The 22,688-nt window shown below is 39.5% G+C and overlaps 1 protein-coding gene across 1 annotated transcript; it reads right to left on the bottom strand.

The window, feature by feature from the left end:
* Nucleotides 1–2,272: 2,272 nt before the first annotated feature.
* Nucleotides 2,273–20,756, bottom strand: TMEM207 (transmembrane protein 207). Its single transcript, XM_008705364.1, has 5 exons — nt 20,682–20,756; nt 18,755–18,792; nt 12,679–12,723; nt 11,739–11,881; nt 2,273–2,409 (listed from the first exon to the last, which is right to left on the bottom strand). The coding sequence occupies exons 1-5, from the start codon at nt 20,754–20,756 to the stop codon at nt 2,273–2,275; spliced, it is 438 nt and encodes a 145-aa protein (XP_008703586.1).
* Between the last annotated feature and the right edge of the window lie 1,932 nt (nt 20,757–22,688).

The following is a 22,688-nucleotide window of genomic DNA, read 5'->3' as shown; positions in this document are numbered from 1 at the left end:
TCATCTTCTTGCCACTCTCTTTGTTCTTGCGAATTGAAAACATTTTTCCTCTTTTACTGTAATCTTTTCCTCTTTTACCTCAGAAGGGAGGAGATATGTTCAATCTACCATGTATAACTTGAACTTAAGAATAGCTAGGTCACAAAATTATCATGAGAATTAAATCTGAAAGCAGTTTGTATACCCTAAATCCTGCTTACCTACCCGGGATTATTAGAGTATATTAACCCAAGTTTCTCTGGGCTTCTTTCATCAGTGGATACTAATGAGATTATTTTAGCAGCACTAAGCCATCTGTTCCTGGCTCTTACCCACACTCACTGTCATAAAGACTTACCCCATCAAATCTCATCCATTTATCTTTGGGACTTTCCAGAACTACATAACATGGCTTACACAATTTGTTTGAATAAGTACCAGACTCCTTTAGACCCTTGGATATAAATTAGTGAATGACACAAAGATCTGTCCTCTCATGGATTTACATTCTAGCAAGGAAAGGTGAACAGATTATAAACAGAATTTAACTATGTAGGAGAGTAGGTGATAAGTGCTATGGAAAAAACTATCTAAGATAAAGAGGTGGAAGTGCCAGGGTGGGGACAGGTTGCAATCTAAAGTAGAGTAATTAGGGTGGGTCTCATGAAGAAGGTGACATTGGGACAAAGAATTAAAGGAAGTAAAAGGTGAAACAATGTTGATATTTGGGGAAGAGTGTTGTGGGCAAAAGAAACAGCAAGTACTAGGGCCCTAAGGGACAGATGCAGGAAGGTTAACACCTAATTGGTCTGATAACTGTTCCTGGGACAAGTAAGTAAGGGCAAGAGTCATAGGAAAGGACACCTGGGCAGGGTATTGACCCTACAGGGGCCCAGGGCAAGGACTTTAGTATTTCTTCTGAGTGATGTAGAGTGTCATTGGAGTTTAGTTCAGGGACATGATCCTCTTCGTGTTTTGGAAACATTACTCTAGCTACTGTGTTGGAAATAGAATATATAGAAAGGCAAAGTTGGGAGCAAAAGGACCACTTGAGATGCTATTACCGTCATCCAGGCAAGAACTAGTCCTGAGTGGCTCACACCAGAAATGTAATAAGAACTGTTTAGAATCTAGGCTTACTTTGAAGTTAAGAGCTGAGCCAAGCCATTTTCTGACAACATGGGTATAGGAAGTGACACAAAGCAAGGACTCAAGAATGACTCCAAGTTGTTTGGTCTAAGCAACTGGAAAGTTGCTGTTACCATTAACTGAGATGAGGAAAGTTGGGATAAACAAGTTTGGGAAAAGAGTAGGAGATAAATTTGGTCAAGTTCAACTTAAGAGGTATTTTAAATAAACAAGTGGAGATATCAATTGTTTTGTTCAACAAATTTGTCAGCTGAAGACCACTGGGTGTCTAGCATGGATTTCTTCTTCTGCCCCCCCCCCCATGGTCACTGCAAAAATGATGAAAATGTCCCATTGCTACTTCTCTAGTCAGAGTTCTCAATAAGAACATTGATATCTATGCCAAAGGTTATTGTCATGGTTCTCCAAGAAATGCCAAGTCTCCAGGTACCAGAGAAAGGCTGTGGGCTCTTGAGTCCACATCTACCCATACAAAATAGAAGCCTCATCCTTCTCCACACTGTGCCATTACACACGCCCCATAACTTTGGGGTCTCCTTCAGCTTCTATCTACACTTTCTCTCTCCTCAGGCTGAGACAGGCAACTTTTTGAACTAGGACTTTTAATCCTCTTCATTCATCCTTCACCCTTTACCTCTGAGTGCGCCTTGTTCCTACTCTTGCCTTTTACCCTAATTCAAATATTCTCTTTCTGGTTTGGGTCTGGACACATCTGAATCTCCTCTTGGGCCATTGTTAAGTTATGATAATTCTTATTAACTCCATACTAGGAGAAAGGCCGGTGAAAACAGAGCTAATAAGGCAGAGAAAGCTGTGATGCGTACTTGGAGTGGAATCCCAAACTTAATGGAGACCACTTTATGCATTAATTACTGTCCATTTGAGTATTGATGGAGAAACATTCACTTGGTTGGGTAGCACAAAATATAACACAGCAATGATACACTATAGGTTCAGTAATTTACTACTGAAACATCTCCCTGACCAAAATTCTTTCTCTACATTCATTCTTTTGTCTATTTGTCCTTTTTCAGACTATATTAATTGATTTCTGGAAGTTCACACTAAATAAAACAATTGTTCCTACATTTGGTGATTTAGAATTTAAAAAATATTTCTAATGTTTCCAGTTGATGATCCAGAGCTAAAATCTGCTTGATTTCAGAATTTCTTCATATGGAGGTGGTGGGCCTAAAGTGCCAAAACATGGAGCAGGATACAGTTCAGGGTTTTGAGTTTGAAGGTGAATTCCAACACTTGGATTCACAACCACTTCTGCCCCTGGAAAGAGAAAAACGGGGACTTGTAATCTTTCTAGTCAGCATAAAACAGAGGTACATGAACTGCCTAATAAAATCTGGCATTTCTTGGATCACTGGAGCAACAGAAAATTATTTGTACCCTTGAGAAAAAATTTACAACCATCCTGCTCGCTCCGCAATGATAGCTTAGTATAGCAAGAAAATTTGCTCTCATGAACAGATTATATCATCACTGACTAACCCATCAAGAAGCATTTACAATTTAGCTGCTTAAAGTAGGAGGAATGCCCTTTTCGGTAGGTTGGAAGACAAGATTCCTGTAAATGCTCATGGTATTTTAGCTAATGTTTCCATCATGAGAAATGCAAATTTCAATAGAAATATTTAAATAAAATGTTTGAACTTCATTACTTTATATTTATGCCTGCAAACTACAACTAATGTAATTAATTAAACTTTTCTCTATGATAAATAGTAAAAATGTTAACTTGTGAAAAGTTTGCATCTAAAGTACACACACACAATAAAGGAAAAGCCTGATCAAATTTTAAAAAATCCTTCGAAATCAAAATTTTGACTTTCAGATTATGCACACCATAAGGCACTAAATATCAAAAACAAGCATTTTTTTCCTCAAACTGATCACTTTGAGAAACTATGTATTTATTCCCATAGCTCTTTTGGAAATCTCCTATTAGTATTTCCTTGAAAGACTGTTACTGTTTTTGAGTTACAACAGGAACCAACAGTAATGTTTCATAGCCACAGTCCTCTCACTCAAAAAAAAATATGTGTATATATATATATATATAAACACACTTCCTACCTTGGTCTTTGGCTGTCTGGGAAATGGTTTGATTGTTTCTTTTCAAAACAATAACAACTATAAATTCTATTAATAACTCTAAATTTACCTTTAAAGAGGAATGCTTGGTTGCTCACTGGGTTAAGCCTCTGACTCTTGGTTTCAGCTCAGGTCAAGATCTCAGGGTCCTAGAATGGAGCCCCTCTAGGGGGTCCCGCACTCAGTGGGGAGTCTACCTGAGATTCTTTCCTCTCCTTCTGCTCCTCCCCCTGCTCACATGTTCTCTCTCTGTCTCTCTCTCAAATAAATAAATAAATAAATCTTTAAAAAAATAGAAATAAATACACCTTTAAAGAAAAATAGGCCCTTGAACTAAATCTAGCTCTGTGACTGTTTTTGTATATTAAATTTAACTGGAACACAGCCATATCATTCATTTACATGTTATCACTTTTGTAAAAAAATTTATTTATTTATTTGACAGAGAGAGAGAGAGACAGCCAGCGAGAAAGGGAACACAAGCAGGGGGAGTGGGAGAGGAAGAAGCAGGCTCCCAGCAGAGCAGGGAGCCTGATGCGGGGCTCAACATGGGGCTCGATGCGGGGCTTGATCCCAGGACCCCGTGATCATGACCTGAGCTGAAGGCAGATGCTTAACGACTGAGCCACCCAGGCACCCCATACATATTGTCACTTTTTGCACTACAGTGGCAGAGAGGAGTAGCCCCCACAGGGACCAATGGCCTCCAAAACCAAACATATTTCCTATCTGGCCCTTAATAGAAAAAGTTTGCTGACTTCTTCTTGAAGGATTAAGACTGGATACACCAAGGAGATCCCAAAGAAAATAGCACAATTATTAAAACAATTTAAGGAACAGTAAGATGTAAGGCAGTTGCTGCGTCCCTGGAATCCATATGTAGGTTACTCAGAATCGTTATCTTGGAATGGACGATGTTTATTTAGAATCATGAATGTTCATATATTTGTATTTGTATTCACTAGCTGGAAGACCTAAGTATAAAAAACCAAATATTAATATAATCTGTTAAGGGGAGAGAATTTTGAATAGAAGTTTGGTTCAGCATTTTTTTAAGAATTATTTATTTAATTGAATAATCTATTCCTAGGCTATTACATAACATTTCATACGCCAATTTTCTCCTATGCAATAAAAGGATAATGATATTATCTATGTCTGTAAAAACACAGCTAAAGGAATGTAGCTTAAAACAAAACATGGTACAGAGTAATTACTCTTTAATAGCTAATTATTATTATTATTGTAGTAGTAGTAATGGAACTATATTTCAAGAACTCTACTGTATGCTAGGAATATGCATACATTGTCTTTTATTTACAATATTATTTTCTAATTTATCCTATTTTAATGGCTACATAATTATTTGATCATCATTATTAACATCACAACAGAGATTATTAAACAAAATAATTTGTGGAGTTAGAGCCTTTTGCAGTTCGGAAGTTTAGGATGACATGAATTAAGTCTGAGGCACTTGATAAAACAATTAATATGGGCAAAGAGTACTCACCCCAGCCTTTCCCTTCATTGTGGATAGTGGTACTGGGCATTGTCCCTTTCCTAGGTGGACTGCTCCTGGTATATCCAGTACAAAGACAATGGTAATTTAGCTATCACTCTGCCTGGAGCGGTTGATCAGATTGACTTGACACAATTACGAGCTGGAATTTATTTCTACTGCTGCCAGTATCAATATTGTGCTCCTGGCAAGAGGATATTAACAACTGCTCTCTGCCGTAGGAAAGTTTCATGTTACCATCTCACTACAAATTTGGCCATTGCCTTAAGCCTATTATGAAAACCACAGAGCACTTATTTGGTAAACATAACTAAGCCAATGTGTTCAGAAAGCTTTCGTGAAATCAAACATCTATCAGTTCTCAATTTGTTTCAAAGCAGATTTACATGCAATACGAGTATCCCCCACTTTCGGTAAGTTCACATCACTCCACTTCGTTTTCATGAAAGACCTGCATTAGCACCTGTTTTTGCTAACCGAAAGACAATCGAAGAGGATTTTGCTTTTACAAAATCGGATGAAAAGCGTCCGGCGTTCCCTATCTGTGTTGCGGTGAGCCATTACAGAGGCAGCGTGCACCTGAGCGCGAGAGCGGCCCCGCCCAGCTCCTTCCCGGAGCTAAGGTGGGCATCTGGGCATCAAGCCTCCGTGGCTTTGAAGGGCGTCTGCGAGCATCTATCTGTGCTTTACCGCGACTTACTTTGTCCTCCAACAGCAAGATGTGTGATAAGGAATCCGAAAAGCCCTAGAGAGGTTATTTTTGAGGCCTGGGACCAGTCAAAAATTTTTCTATATAAATTAATGGTAATTGGTTCTCCACTTTCTGCCATTGCAGCTGATGAGAGGCTTGCTTTCGGATAGCGGGGAAGCCTGTATCCTAGGACTGGCGTGGGGGAGGTGAGAAGACGTTATTTTTATCTTTTGACAAATTAACAACCTGGAAGAACTCAGTTCAAATGCCTGCAAAAATTCTGTAGTTTTGACGGAACTGTTGGCAAAGGGATGAGTTTGTTATTTAATTTTGTAAAACTAATATACTCACTGCTGAGTTTTTAGAGCCAGAGTTCAGATTTCCCACATCATTAAGATCAGTCCAATAGACCTGCCTATTTGAACAGGCCCCTTTCACCTCTTTCTTTTCTTTTTGTTTCTTTATCTCATTCCTTCCTCTTCTATGGGAGTGGTTAACAGAGCCTGAATAGAAGTCGCAGTTCTACCACGCGTTAACTTTAATTTCTAAGTGCCTGGTTTCCCTCATCTTTGGCCAAATTTGTAGTGAGGTGGTAACATGAAATTTTCCTACCGCAGAGAGCAGTTTTAATATCCTCTTGCCAGGAGCACAAATGAACCCCTCATAGCATTGTAGGGAAGAAAAAATGAGACTAGAGATGTCAGGGGTTAGCAACACAGCATGGCACATGGGAAGTGCTCAATGAATGTGACCTGTTATTACTATCATGGCCTGGAGGGGAAATATGCAAATGAAATTCTCCCTCTTTCCTTACCTAAAACGAGTCCCAGAACTTTACCTAAAGAACATAAAGTATGGAGAAGTAACACTCAGAAACGATCCTAAAATAAGATAGGATCCGGGAGAGGGGTGGGAGAAAGGAGCTGGCATGCGAAGCCTGCTATTGCTCTGTCCCTGTTCACCCCTCCTTCCCCTGCCCGATTCAGAGCCCTCACATTTCATCATTGGTGAAAGATTAGTATTTCTATTTACCCTGAAGTAAGAAAAAGGGAAGATTATCTCTGAAATTGCAGAAGAAATGGGGCCAGGAAGATTGGATCTCTAAAAGGCAGCATTATCAGGGAGATCAGCCCCCAAGATGAGTGGTCCCAGGAGGGGTCTCTCCGTGGGCACTCACCTCGCTGGCTTCTTAGGAATGGCATGGGACCTGTTGCTGCCCTGCTGGGGCTAACAGGACCCAGCTCTGATCTTCCTAGGATGGAAAAGGAGTCAATGTAGATTTTACGGTAATTTATTATTTTTAGTAAGGAATATGGACAGATAACGGTGGGGCTCTCTCCTCTATTTTTCTCAAATTCTCTCTTTTCTAATCAACATTAGATTGTTTTTTCTGTCTCAAGCCTTTTGTCCTCACCTACCAGACCTTCTGTCCCAGACCTTTTGTCTCACCTACCAGACCCCAAACTTTTTTTCTTTTCGTTATCCTTAAATGTCTTTTCTCATAAATAAGAGTTTTATTCAGCTTCACAACCTTATTTTCAATGAAAGCTTATTTTCAGCAAATCAACAAAATGTTTTTTATTTATAGCTAACTTTGCAACTCCTTTGCCATTACTTATTTTTTTTCAAATAGATTTAACATATAAACAAAACCATTAAACTAACAAACTCAAAACTTCTTCAAGTCACTTGTATTTTCTACTTATTCATGCTGTCTCCCAGTCCTGGATTTTACAAAGTGAGGGCATTGATTCTGATTTGGGGTACAGATGGGTATGGAGAATTTTGATGCTGTTCTTTTCCCGCCTTTACTAAAAATTTGCATACAGTCCTTTAAAAAGTCACTTTCTTTGGCCCAGTGTGTTGTCTCCATTTATATGTTTGAGGAGGGGGAAATACCCCGCAAATTTCCTGTTTTCTGTGGACTTCTCAGATAAAACGGATCCCAAAAGCATAGGTAAGGTAAGGTAGGCCCATAAAAACATTGAAACAAGAAATGTTTGCCCCTAACACAGGTGCTGAGTTATTCTAGAACTGTTAGAGTCTGATGGCTGGGAGAAGGGGCCAGAGGTCTCAGAGACCACTTCACAGGCAACCCCTTCAGGAAGAAGGAGGGCACTGAACAGGTCCTTTCTGGGGTACTGCAGGGATGCTAAGGGAAAACTGGATACAGGAGATGAGGTAGAGGTGGGGAGGGGCAGAGTGGTAAAGGAAGAAGGGACTATCTAGGAGGCCCCCAGGGCTGGATTCAGGAAGAGGAGGTGGGACTGAGGCAGAAAAAAGTAACATTACTTTAGGATTTGTATAAAATAAATAGTTATTCATTTCATTCCTCATAATACCTCCAATCTCCAACTGTAGATTCCTTCTCCTCTTGCTCTTCATCCTTCCCCTTTCCCTCCACCTTCCTGACTTCTTTCTGGTCTCCCTCCTTTCCTCTTCTCTAGCAGTAACCCCTCTTCCTCCTTACCCTCCATGGGGGTATTGGAGGGATTCTTTTTCCCTTTTTGGTGTATGAAGAGCTTCATTGTGACATGTTATGGACATGGAAACATAGATCCCATGAGAGGGGAAGGAAGACTGAGAAATCTGAGCACTGGATCAGCAGAGACTGCGAAAAGGAATGACTACTGGCCCATGAGATGCAACTGGGGCCTGGGTGTTTGTGTAAGATTCCCAAGGACCTTTCCCAGACAGAAATCTCATCATGCGTTGGATGTGTTGGGCTGGCAAGGCCTTTCTTACACACCATTGGTGAGGATCCCAAACCAAATGTTCACTTTTCTCTCTTGAATATTTCTAATCAAGATAATTGACAACCTGAGCCATAATAATATTGCCTGGTATTGCTAGTGGGAGCTATTTCCTATTTTATGTATTTTAACAGCAGTAAAATTCAGTCCATCCCAGTTTCCCATATTCCAACAAAATTGTCCTCTTGGCTCATCACGTGAGGGCAACTTCCATGGGATCCTGAGAGTCAATCCTTGGACCCACAGGTCAGAAAAGCAGAGCTATTTCAAATAATAGATTCAGCAAATAGTGGCAATAGCATAAAATAATTTTTGAAGAAATAAAATAAAGGTCTAGGAAGAACCCCAAGGTTAATAAAGCATATCTGGTCTCTCCATTAAAATGCTTTAAATGACCCATTCTACATTCTGTGTTCAGGAGAGAATGTCCTATTTTCCCCTTTGTGCCCAAAGGATGGCAGGGAGTCCAGAAACCTTATTTCATATTCTTTTTTTTTTTTTTTTTTAAGATTTTATTTATTTAGTTGACAGAGGGAGAGGCAGTGAGAGAGGGAACACAAGCAGGGGGAATGGGAGAGAGAGAAGCAGGCTCCCTGCTGAGCAGGGAGCCAGATGCAGGGCTGGATCCCAGAATGCTGAGATCATGACCTGAGCCAAAGGCAGAGCCACCCAGGTGCCCCCTTATTTCATATTCTAATGTCACCAGTGTCTTTCAAATGAGTTCTCATTGTCTTCTCCCCTCTGAACTGTGACCATGCGGAAGACCCTGAGGTACAACCCCACAACCTGCAGGGTGGGTGGGTGTGAATCTGGCAGTGACTGGACTCAACTTGAAGCTATGAGCACATATTTTTGAGGTGCTGTGGAGAGTTTGGCTCTTACCGCCCCTGTGGCCATAAAAAGATCCTGTCATGGTTTCCTCACTTCCCTTTTGGAGAAAAGCTCCTTTTACAGAAATATTAGGCAGGAAGAATCATTTGTCAGGAGAAATTAAAGTATAATGGGGATCCAGTGGGGAAAAGAAATCCAGTCTCGGTCCGGCTTTCAGACTGCCTTAAAATATGGACTCCCTGGAATTTACTTCCAGAAATTGCTAGTCAGGAAGATATCACTAAAGATCACAGAGAATACCATTCCTCAATTACTCTGTTGTATTTTGTCTGGAAGGGGAAAAAAAAACCAGGAATGCCAGGAAGCACAACTCTGGGAGACACATCCACATCAAAGACCATGTAATGGCTGTTCTCGGTCTGTACCGCTCTTCTGAGCCTCCCTGAGAAAGGGTAGGAGATGCGTCATGGGTGGAATAACCTGACACCCAACGAGGCAAGGGGAAAAAAACAAAACAAAACAAATAGGAATGGGCAACTGAGCCTCTGGTCCTAAGATGGAAAGCAAGAAAAAAGTTTTGTAATATAACTTAAGCTGGTGGAGAGCTTCGATGTTTCTTGAGCAAAACAAGATTCAGAGCGATGCCAGTGGAATTAGGAAGGAACCTATAGTATGAGAAAGGGCATGGGGATTCTGGAGAGCAATCCTTACCTTTGAGGAATCACCCAGTGGAAATGCCAGGAGGTTTGAGATACAAGGCTGCACTTAGAGTAAGGGGTGAAGAGACTAAACCATGAGTGCCCTGCCCAAATTGTCACTGGCTCCCTACCCTCAATATGGACAATTTGAAGTCTATTAGTTGACTCGCAGCAAAGATCTATGTGGTATATCCAGCATATGTGGTATATGCAGCATAGGGAGAAAAGTAGATAGCATCCTCTGACAGGAATAATAGCCACTTTTCCAGGTTGGTATTTAACAATTAGAAATAATATCTGAGAAGCCCCTAATCTCGTGCCTAACACTTGGTAGATGTGAAATAAATTGTGACTATATTTTTAAAAATAATTTCCAAGTATATTCTTTTCCTGTCCACAATGACTTCCGGGTAATATAGAGAATGTGATTCTAATGCCCTGCCTTTGGTATGATTACACGCGGATTATTGCAGTCATCTATCAGGCTTGACACCTTCTCTCCCAGTCATACCTGTTCAGGCAAGTTCAGGCAAATTCAAAAGCATATGTATAAATCACCATGCAGGAAATATAAAAACTTCAGATAAATGGGGATATAACTGTGCCACATACACTGCCTTAAAAACAGTAACAGTATAACTGGATAGCTTACTTACAATTAAGAAGTTTTTAAAAATTCAAGATAATCTAGTTAAAGAGTCTTCTTCAGAGTAAGTAAAGGGCTAAGAAGACCAGAGTAGATTTTCCTCCTTAGAAACTCAAGTCAAGTTGGAGGAATCATAATTACATTTATTTGTTAAATACCTCAAGTTAAATAAATAAAAATAGACCAATGTGACCATGTTGATTCCTTTGGCTAATACAATTTATTAGAATGTCAGTGACCCTATTTTCCCCTATGCTCAATAGAAAGTGTTCGATTTTAGGAGAAAGATTATTTTTTCATTGGAGACTTTAATTATCCTTCCACAAGTAACCATTTCTCAAATTGACATGTGTTTCTTCTGTTAAATAATGACTTTTTAAAAAGCCAATAGTAAATATAATCACTAAATCTTAGAGTACCAAGTTTTGATATTTACACATTTAAGCTTATTTTTACCCCACTTTTTATTTAGCTGTTAGTTTTCCCAGGGCATGCCCTACTCCATCTATTGAAAATCTTCTGTTGGCCCAAGTTCCTGAAGGGCAGCTGTTAATCTCTACCAAGCCCTCTTGAGGCCACTACGTATGGTGTGCAAGACAGTACCTTAGAGGGAAAGTTTCGGAACAGATGGTCTGGTTGAGAACAATGCTTAACACAAAGAAATAATCTATGATCTGTGATCTGGAAATCAGGAAGTGATAATTTTGTTACTTACAGCTAAGGTTGGAAGTTACAAATAACTCTAAAACCTGGCTTTCCTCCATTGCTTATTCTTTAATGTAGACTAGAAAATAACAGGATGGGCGTGGTTTTGGGGGTGGGGGTTAGAAGCAGGCGGGATCCGGGTGCTGCCTGTGTGTCTGGGGAGAAGTGACATGAATATCGACATCCACCTGCCCAAGTCAAAGTATCTCAGGCTGTGAATTGGTAGCAGACAATCTGGAAAGCATGGTTCAATGTTACTGCAGGTGAGTGAGGCATGGAGATCTTGGACTATGAACACCGGGTCGGATAGTCTGATATCAAAGGCTCAGAGAGGTTCTTATGTACCTTATGCCCTACCACTCACTTGGTGACCAGCCCTGTATATCTCTTCTCTTTTACATGTTGACTGAACAAAATGTTGGGGTTCGATCCGCATACTCAGCTATGGGTCATTTCCCTAAGACACATGTTTTTCTTTTGAGGTCTCCTTTCTTCTGAAGTTTTCTGACCTAGACTCTCCCCATGGCATGCCTTTGGGTCTCCAATAAACTATGTCTTGTTCTCAGTTCACAAATCTGCTTTCCAGAGGTTAGTTTTTCAATTCACCACAAACCATTAGGTTTCAAACAGGAAGTCTAGAAGTGTGCAGACAGCTCACCATAAATGGTATCCAAGTCTCCAACAGCAAAAACAGCCATAGTGCGTCTTGAGGAACCAATTCGGCGTCTCCTCAGCCAGCACTGGAGGCAGAAGAACACGACTCCACAGAGAAAAGCCACCAGGAAAATCAGCAGCAAGAACCTGATGCCAGAAGAAGAGTGAGGTGGAGCGTGCAAGGAGGTTAAGAACTCCTGCTACTTTCTGGAAAGTAGGTAAGAGCTCCATGAGACAGGATGCAAGAAATCTGTGAGGCCAAACTCCTTAAGCAATCCCCCACCACCACTCATACATTCTCACGAAACCTGGAATGTTTGCTGCGCTAAGAGTGGGTCGATCTTGCCAGGTGCTGATGATCATTTCCTCTGGAAATTGGAGAGTTGTTCCAAGGAGCAGTTCCTTTGTCTCTTCATTCATTCATCCATTAGTCCTACCTTTCAGCCAGCCACCCATGTATTCAAGTAGTATTTAAGCAACTGAACAGATTTTAGATGTTGGGTGGGGTTGGAGATTTAAGGGTAGATGAGATAGAAGCTAACCACCTAATTGAGAGAACTAATAACGTTTAGTTTAAAAAATACAGAAGTCACGCTATAGGGGGTGTCTAATGACTGTCTTATAATTTCTGAAAGACTAGCTTGTAAAAGGCAGCAGTCTTATTTGGAAGGCTTCTAAGACTTTTGAAATCATTCAGGGAGATTTCAAAAGAAAGAACAACTATTTTACTGTTAAATTTCTTTAATTTGGGAATAAACTATTATTCCTAAAAACAGTTAAGTTCCCTGTCACGGGAAGTACATGAGTAAACACTAGCCAATAATCAGAAAGTGATGTTTCCACATACATTACATGACCCCTGAAATTTCCTTGACTGTATGATTTTATGTGCCATTTCAATTATTTGGGAAATGGGTTTTATAACAAACTGAGGATGTTCTTACCAGATAAACCAGCCGTTTGTGTATTGATCTTTGTAGTTTATACACCTGGTGGTAAAAGAAGAAGAGTTAATACTGGACCTCTAGATGGCCAAAGCCTATTCTCTTGGACTCTAATATTTGCTCTGACCATACCTATTTCCCCAGAACGATCATGTACTCACTGCACACCACCCTCCTGCACAAAGAAGCAAATGTTTATAGTATGCCCCCGTCATCCGGGACACTGAGGATACAGGCAAATGTGCAACTGTCCCATGTAGATATTTGCACTGTCATAGGTTTGATTTTAGAGCTACAAAGACAGCTCTGTATTGAGAAGGTGGTGACTAACTTCTCAGGGCTAACATGTCACAGATATTAGGTATGAGGGTTCTTTAGAATGCAGATTCACCAGGGAAGGTTTATAATCTCCGTTAACCTTTAATATCTTCGTAGAGAGTAGCAAGGCTGCAGACCTGGTTAGAGGAAGAAGTTGGGGAAAGGGGAAATGAATGAAAGTGGCCACACGTGCCATTGACCAAGGAGTGAGAAGTTGATTTCTTCATTTGGGACCGTCAAACCATTGGTGTGTCCAGGCATAACGCAATCATTTCTGGGATAAGTTTTAAAAAGTTTCCTCACACGAAAACAAAATTCACAGTGTGATTTTCAGGAGGTTTAGCTCCCTAGGTGTAGACACTTCCGGGCTGTTCCTTGCGAAGGTCGTCACTATGCCACACCCAGGGCACGTAGGTTTGCTGATGGACTTTTTTCATACTTGGGCACAGGAGCCATTGTTGAAGTATTCTGGACACCTGTTCATCATAGCCCGATAAGCTTGTGCGTTGGAGCTGTACTTAATCATGGCGACTTCAGCCTTGGTTAAAATAACACTCTGTACTTTTCAGGTTGAGAACACTCATAACTGTCAGCTAATTTATTGCTCCCAGCATCTCCAAGGAGGCAGTGTGTCATGTTTATCATTATCCTAGTAAAAAGTGACTTTTTAACATATGTGAAGTGTCAACGTAAACATTTTACCCCAAACATTTAAGAGGAAAGTTAATCACCCAGCGAACAAGTTTTTCGTTTTTTGTGTTGTAGGCTTTGTGTGTGAGTGTGTGTGTGTGTGTGTGTATGTGTGTGTGTATTCACCTAAAGACACAGGTACAAATGGCTGGGGGAAAAATGGCAGTCGAAGTATAACTTTAAAAACATCCTAAGACAAGAAATCACCGATGAAGAGTTTTAAAAATAATGACACACCCTTATAAAGGAATGTTATCCAGTCATCAAAAAGAATGTTGATTCATATTTATCATCAAAAGCCATGTGAAGTAAATAATGAAGAGGGCTCAGTTCTACTTTGTATATTCTTTTACATAAATACAATGTTTTCACTAAATAGGTATTTTACAGTAGTATACTCATATACACCGAGGTACTAACAATGGTTACTGCCCTTACAGTTGGTATCATGAGGCTCTTTATCTTCTCCACACTTCCGTATTGTTTGAATATATAATACGTCACTTTCATGGTCATAAAAATTTTAAACATTATATTAAAAAATATAAATTGGTGATGGGTAGTAAGGAGGGCACATATTGCATGGTGCACTGGGTGTTATACGCAACTAATGAATCATCGAGCTTTACATTGGAAACCAGGGATGTACTGTATGGTGACTAACATAATATAATAAAAAAACATTAAAAAAAAAATATATATATATATATAAATCTTAAACATATAGTATCCCACCTTAGACACAGAGAAATGTCCTTGGTGCCCTAGCCCAATAAAAAAGCAGACGTTTCCTATTTGGGATCTTGGAATGTAAGGGCATGATGCGGATTGCTTCAGCTCCCTCCATTACAAATCTCTGCCTACCCTCTCTACATTTAAAAATAGGCCATATCCGTATCAAAATGTCGATTTTAAAGATTTAAAGATTTGTTTCTCAGTTCTTTAATTTTTAAGACACTCAGTATTTTTTTTTTGCCAGTGATAACAATTATCCAAATTGACTTATTTCACTTTCTCTTTCCGATCCTGTGCACTCCCTGGTGGAGTTTCTCATATGCAATAACTACAATTGTCAAGAAGGAGTTAGCTGGACAAATGCAAAGTGATCATGTAATTTCCAAATTGCAGGCACCTTTGGGATCATTTAATTCACTCAGGAATGGAAACACTCTACAGCTGAAACCTAGAGTAGCAAAGTTGGTGGGGCGATCGCTAGCTGGCCAAAGAATTTAAACGAGATGACAAGTCGTCGTCGTCGTCTTCTTCTTCTTCTTCTTCTTCTTCTTTTTTTTTAAGATTTTATTTCTTTATTTGACAGAGAGAGACAACGAGTGAGAGAGGGAACACAAGCAGGGGGAGTGGGAGAGGAAGAAGCAGGCTCCTAGCAGAGAAGCCTGATGTGGGCTTGATCCCGGGACCCTGGGATCACGCCCTGAGCTGAAGGCAGATGCTTAACGACTGCGCCACCCAGGCCCCCCAGATGACAAGTCTTCTGACTCAGTGTGCTTGCCTCACTCCCCACCATTATTTCCATGTCTTTCACAAGGTCAATTTTTAACGATTTTTTAAAATTCTTTTTTCTTTTCTTTTAAGTAGGACTCCACGCCCAACGTGGGGCTTGAACTCACAACCCTGAGGTCAGGAGTCACATGCTCTACTGACTGAGCCAGCCAGGTGCTCCTTAAACAGATCTTTATAAAAATCTTAAAAAAGCAGTATCTGAACAATAGCAATATTCTAATTGCTCGAATTTCAGATGCAAAATGTTCAGTGTAGGAAAAGTTACATTTTTTTAAAATGAAGTTATTCCTCAAAGATTTATATATGATTGGTCAAATGGGGATGATGACAAAAATGAAAACCTTTCAGGAGAAATGAGAACCATGATGCTTAAGGAAGACATTCCCGACCATCAGAATTCTGTGGAAATGGTCGCTGAAGGACTTTCTCTGACTCCACTGGAAGACTACTGCCCTCCTTACTTGGATACTGTGGAAATGATTCTTCCTCTACAGGGATGATTAGCCTAGTTGACCTTTATTTTTCTTCTCAGTGCTGAGATCCTGTGGACCTAAGGCTAACTACAAATTCCATAATTTGATAAATTCAAGAAGAAAACTGCAGAATTGTGCCAGTGGTTCCTTTGCTAGGATCGCCCAGAACTCCTGTGCAGGCATTCTTCTAAACCAGTTATGTAACTTCAAGGGGAATTCAGATTCACAATGCTATGAGGTAAGATCACAATATTATAATCCTCATTGCACAATTGGGAAAATTCAGGCATGAAGTAGCTTGCCCAAGATAACAAAGCTGCAAGTGGTCGAGTCGGGCTTCACACCCAAATTGTCTGGCTGTGGAGTCTGTGTCTTTTACCACCATGCAGCCCCACCGCTGGGAACCGTAAAAGCCAGCTCTGGCCTCCCATTACTGTGGGGAGTACTGCCTGAATGCATTCAATGTCCTGTGTTCCAAAATGCTTTAAAAAATATTAGAAATACAAAAAGTAATAGAAATGAGAGCATGGAGGGTATCACACCAAGAGAATAAGCCAAGAGTGAGATCAGTTTTTAAACTGAATATAGTAAACCCCATATGTAGAATTTAACCCAACTCGAGATCTAGCTTAAGCTTTCTAGTAGTTAATAGGAGGAGAGAGAGATTTGGTTATATAGTATCCTCTAAAATTAACAAAATCATGCAGCATTACTCACCAGATGCACAACTATTTCTGGAGTAGACACCAGAGAAGAATTCAAACTATGGGGCTTTACGAAGAGGATACTGTTGGCAATGGGGACACTGTTTTTCATATGCTCTTAGAATAAATCCAATAACAAATTTCATGGATTTTTTTTTAAATCATTCCTTAACGTAGGCTAAAGGGCAATTTATCTATAATAGTCTGGGAGAGAGATGGGTGTTATAGCATATCACCCGGGGACTGGTGGCTTGACCTAATTAACCCGGGGTCAGTTGTATAGTACCTAGAAGAATAGATGAACCAGGCATTTCACCCAGTGTATACTTTCATTTGCTACTGGACATGCAATATGGCTTGATAGTGCAAAATTGTAATACCTAATAGTTGGACAGCAGCACGAATAGCATACATGTATGCGTGGTACACATGCGTACTTTGTAGTATAAAATTCTGATTCACAGGTCAGTCCTGGGTCCAAATCCACGCTCTGCTTTTTACTTGCTTACTCTTGAACAAAATGCTTAACTTCCTCAAGCCAGGTAAGAAAGTGACATATTCAGAATCTATTAATGCAATTAATTCACAGAATCCTGTGTGTGTATGATCATATTTATGGTTTGTATGTTACCCTACTTAGGCACATACGTGCACACCAGTGTACTTGCTTATTTGGGGAGGGAGAAGGATTAGGGATGTAATGGGGAGGCTCTATCTTGTTTTTTTCATATACTTAATTACGTAAAGTATTTAAATTTCATACAAAGACAGCCTAGCCATGCATTGTTCATACTAATGAAATGTTGTCATAAAAATAAACTGAATAGTTTAGATCAGACAAAATAGTTTGGGTTTGAAAACAATTATAAATAGAACTAATCATCTCTTGAATACCTTGTAGTGGCATAAGATTTGGGATAGCATCTATCTTCAGTACAAATACTTACCTCATACCACCTCTCTGCAATACCAGCTACTCTCTTGCCTTCTGTTTTTATTTTCTGCTAGTTGGCATTTTATTTGAGGTGGTCTCTTCCTTTCATTCAAAAACAATGGTATTAATGACAAACACAACAGACACTTACATGCAAAGTGAGGTAGCTAAAAAAAGAAGTGTCCTTAAGTATAGTTGAAGCCCTACATTAATTTGCTGCTGTCTTTCTTTGAGTCTCAATTTCTTTACCTGAAAAGGAGACTAGTAGCCTCAGTGACTGGGAAGCCAGCTTATCAAGGTCCTCAATAGCATATTTTCCTGTCCTATTGATCAAAGAATTAGATTCAATATTTATGGTCATATTGATTGAAGAATTAGATTCAACATTTATGATCCTTTCCAATTATGAATTTCTGTATTCTATTATTCTGAATCAAAGAAAGAAGATGATTGGGCAGGATGAGGCAGCCAAGAGGTCCAGAGTTAGGTAAATACATCGGTCATCAAAAACTGCATCATGTCACAAACACCAGAAGACAGAAAACAGACTCCAAAATCAATGCAAAGAGAGCAATGGAGAACCATGCAAAAGCTGGAAAAACAGCACAGACTCAACGAACGGGTGATCAATAATGAGGTGACCCACCAAAGCAGGTGAATAGTTCAGGGCCAACGAAGCCATCCCACATAGCATGGCCTCTTCATCTGGAGGCAGTGCCCAGGCCATGAGACCCTGGCCTTGAGGGTAACAGATAATAATAATTGAAAACAGTCAGCTAGCCGTCAGGGCCGCACCCAGGAGAAGACCGTGTTTGGCACACATGTTTTCTGACACTTGCACTAAAGTCACAGTGCATTACAGCTCTCATCAGTCATCAGCAGCATTATTAAAGACACCTTCTCCCCATCTCCGAATAGAATTCTGGGAACCATTATGTCTACGGCCCCAAAAGTGAGAAAATTGAGTCAATTATTCACGTAACTTATATCAAACGCACTTTGAAACGTACTCATAATACCGGTGAGAATCTTTGTCAGTTTGCTTATATTTGAAACTGAATAGCCAGAAAATGGCGGCCCACCTTCCCTGCGACTTACGAGTGGGGGTGCAGCCGGAGAGGACATCCTGATGCTTTCATGAACCTGAAGAACCCTTGACAGCACAATGGTGGAGAATGCAGTAAGCAAAAATACCTAGAAATCAATGAGGCCCCTTATATTTACCAAAGCTAATTATAATGGAAGTGCATCTTTTTCCTGCTTTTAGAAAAATTGAGCCATTTGCGTTTAAAAACAATTTGCTGTTACTTTTCTTGCATGATTGTAATCATCATTCGAGACTCATTTGGGGCTTCTCAAATGAATTGAGCCTTTTTTTATTCTTCGAATGTTGAAAATGCTAAATAAAAACATGGAGCCTCTTGCTATTTACTTACATTTCATTTTCTTCACATGGTGGGTCCGAGAGCACCAACTGAAACACATGTTTAGAACAATAAAATCCAAACATCTCATCAGTCTAATCCTTTAATACAAACAGCGCTTAGAGACAATGTGGGTTTATATCATTTCGTTTGTTTTTTTAATTAAAAGCTCTGTTGCAGAGTCTATTATCGGTGCACAGAATTTTAATTGAAAAAAAAAAAAATCCCCTGGTAGATTCTCTAGCTCGGCCGTGACAGGAGACATACATTGTGAGCCGGATTCTTATCCGACACACCCATGGAGATGGATGTGAAATGCCTTTTGTTCTCTCTATAGTCAGATTTTGCTTGCTCTAAAGACCTTTCTTGCACCTTGCATTTTTTCTTTGTTTTCACATTTTAGCCAGAGGAAGAAAGTTCATTATTTGTGGAGTATTATTTTCACACAAAGAAATCAAGTTCCCCACGTGAAAACAGAAGTCCATCCCATTAGCATTAATGGGTGTTAAATATATGCATGAAGGAGTGACTTTAACTAGCTCTAAGGGGAAGGTCGATTTAAAATTACATGACATTCCTGTTGAGATTTACATTTCTCTCTTTATCAAAGAAGAGAGAACAAGTAATAACCTTGATTGCTTTGTTTTAAAAGACCCAAACCGTCAGCATTTCAATATAATTATCCTAGTTCTCTGTGTTGAGCCTTACAGATTATAATAACACATCACAGAGGAAAGAAAATACTCTGTTCTGGAGGTTTTGTTTGTAAGTTTGTTTTTCCCTTGAACTGAGACTCTTCCCATGCCCAATGAAAATATCTTTACATGTCATTTATATGTAGTCCTTAAGCTTGGGTTAATGAGATCAGTGAAGTATTTATTTTTCTGGAGTATATCATGCAAATAGGAATACAAGTAAGAAGTTACAAAATTTAAAATGATAAGCTTGGGGATTTTTGGGAGATACGTCTTTTTTTCCCCTTTAATCCCGAATGCATCCTTTTAAGCACCTTATATTTACTCCACCAAGTTTATCTGGGCAAAGAGATTTGTGGAGCTGCAGATGGAGCCATGAATTGGCCATCAGAGAGCATGGTAATGAACAATTTATAAGCACAGAAAATGAGTTGCGCTCTCTTTTGCGAGAAGGCTGCAAATAGATTTGCATACTAACTGAGAGGAAAATGAACATTCAGATTTTGTCCATAAAGAAAGTTTATTTATGAATAGATGAAATCATTTGGGATCCAGCTTAACAGATAAACAAATAAAGTCTGCATTTCACTTTCAAGTCACTCCCTAATCTTCTTGTGTGCTGCACCCTACCTAGCAAGGAGTCCACGGTCTCCCCTTATTCCCACCTCACTGCCGATGTATCAGCTGATGGACTTCAGGGTTATCATGAAATGACGCACAAGACTGAAATCGTTCAGATACGTTGCATTCAAGTAACACAGATACAGATACAGAGATGCAGGCTTTAGTCCGGATGAGAGGCTAAAGCAGAGGAACCAAAATAAACTCTAAGATGGTTCTGTCTACATTGTTCTGCATTGAAAAACGGGCAAGCCTCAAGTACAGTTACAGGCAACAGTAAACGTGTCTTAAATTAATCCTGCCACAGCATTTTGATATATCAGTAGCATTTTTTATTTAAAAAAAAATGTACAGCCAACCAAAGCTAAGCAAAGATTACATTGTGTCGTGTTATTTCAATAGCAATAGAACTAATAAAGAAGAAAGAAGACTAATGACATGGACCATTTCGTCTTCTGTATTTCTGACCAATAAATATAAGAAGTCATAAGATGCTGGTAACACTTTCTTAAAGGAAATCTTTTAAATGTGAGAATAGTTAAGTTACCGAAAGAACAAATCGAGAACAAATCAGGTTCTTAGAGTACCTCTGAAAATCTTTTCCGAGAAACAGAAACAGTTACCTGGAATAGTGGAAAACACGAGATTCCTGCTTTTGAGATCACTGAGGTAAAACTAAAAGGTCTGGATCTCAACATACTTAAGGAACAAGCTGCTTGAAGCTAGTGGTTGGCCTTCCGTGTTGATCTCCCTCTTTCCCTAGAACCTACCAGCCTCTAAGTTATGCTTCCCCCCAGAGTGCTCATTAATGATGTTCCTTGTGACTGGTAATGTACATGCTGGGGGGCAGGCTTGTTGGGTGCGTGCTCGCAGGTACTCAGAGTTCAAGGAATTTCAGAGTAAGGTCAGAACCCTGGTACTGTTTGTCAAGCCCTTAGAAACAAGGGTTATACATGCTGACCTGCAGAGCTAGCTGGCTGCTTAAATAACTCTGGACATTCAAGAGCATGTTTTATTCCTGGACGTTTCTGGGATTTATACAGAATCTGGTACTTAGAACATTTAATTTTCTTCCCTTTGTGGTCCTTTTAGCTCTTCTTTTCCTACACATCATTTTCAGTCCCAGGTCTAACTCAACCTTGGGCAGAAAGCTTTCCTTGTCTCGTAAGGATCACGCCATACTTTTAAACAGTGCATATTTCAATGTTTGTTGAAACAACTCCAACACGACTGCCAAATAAATAAATAAATAAATAAAAGCTTGCAAAAATATCTAGGGACGTTCTGAAAAAGAAAAATAAAGAGGCATGAAGTTACTTTATATTAAGACTTATTAGAAAAGTATAGAAGTTTACAAAAATTAGTATGGATGCACGTAAACAATAAGATAAATATAACAGAAGAGAATTCAGAAACAGATTAAAGTAAACAAAGATTTCAGCTGTCATTTCAAGCCAGTGAGGAATAGATGTTATTCGGGGAATGGTGAAGAACTGAGTGGTTAGGTGGGAAGAATGGAGCAAATGGTTTGTAAGGTGCTTAACCACATTCATAATCAGATAAATATTGCTTGCAGTTATCATCAGAATGGCAAGTTAAAAAAATTGATAATAAAAAGAGATAGTTATGGGAAGATAAGTCTTCTCTTACATGGTTGGGAAAACTGTACAGCCTCTTTCAAGACAATTAGGCAATACCAATTAACCTAAGAACTGAATATATCTGTTGGTCAGGAATTCTCCTTTCAGGAATAAATCCTACAGATGCTACTACACATAGCACAAATAATTACATGCAATGATGTTCACCAAAGCATTGCTGGTAATAAAATATTAGAAACAACATATGTCAAGATGGGGCTGTTTATTTAAATGCAAAAGGACTATATCTGCTCAACAAAATACTAAGCAGCTGTTTAAAAAGGTGTGACAGGGGTATCTGGCTGGCTCAATCAGTACAGCATGCGACTCTTGGTCTCAGGGTTGTGAATTCAAGCCCCACATTGGATGTAGAACTTACTTAAAATACATAGACAGATATCTAGATAGATAGATGGATAGGTAGGTAGGTAGAGAGAGAGAGCGATGATAGAAAGAAAGGTGGGGCAGGTTGCAGATACTGACAAGAAAAGGCCTCTAAGAATTATCAAGTATAAGGAACAAATTGTGGGACACTGTATACATCCTGCTAGTTTTTATGTAATAATTAGGGAAATATAGCTATAGTGTCTTCCCTCTCTGTGAAACATACACACATATACTCATATAGACATAGACTGTCTCTGCTTAAAACTATTAACAGTGAGTGTCTCTGTATAAGGGAAATGAGAGTCTGAGGAAACAAGAAGAGGAAGGAAATTTACTTTTCACAGTTTCCTGTATGTTTGGTTTTATTTTTAATTCTGTCGTCTAATCATTTTATACATACATACATTTCTAAGGGTCAATTTTGAAGCCAATCACCCAGAATCCAGGACAAGCATGTGGTATAGTTTAAGTCCCAGGAGAGTTCACCACATCCAATACAAAGGGTACTACGTGAATTAATTTACGACGGCATGCCTAGATTGCACGAGAATCAAAGCAGCAGTGCTCGTTATCTAAACTACCGCTCTGAACTGGCTAGTGAGG

The sequence above is a fragment of the Ursus maritimus genome, unplaced genomic scaffold (genome assembly GCF_017311325.1).
Source record: "Ursus maritimus isolate PB19 unplaced genomic scaffold, ASM1731132v1 scaffold_4, whole genome shotgun sequence".
Lineage (NCBI taxonomy): Eukaryota > Metazoa > Chordata > Mammalia > Carnivora > Ursidae > Ursus > Ursus maritimus.
The sequence above is the reverse complement of the archived record's forward strand: the minus strand, read 5'-3'. Positions and strand labels throughout refer to the sequence as shown.

Coding starts and splice junctions, on each gene's coding strand:
- TMEM207 (XM_008705364.1), bottom strand. CDS start 20,756: ATGTTGAGATCCAGACCTTTTAGTTTTACCTCAGTGATCTCAAAAGCA. Junction 18,793..20,681: donor CGTGTTTTCCACTATTCCAG/GTAACTGTTTCT, acceptor CATGTGTTTCAG/TTGGTGCTCTCGGACCCACC. Junction 2,410..11,738: donor AGACTTGGATACCATTTATG/GTGAGCTGTCTG, acceptor TTCTCTTTCCAG/GGGCAGAAGTGGTTGTGAAT.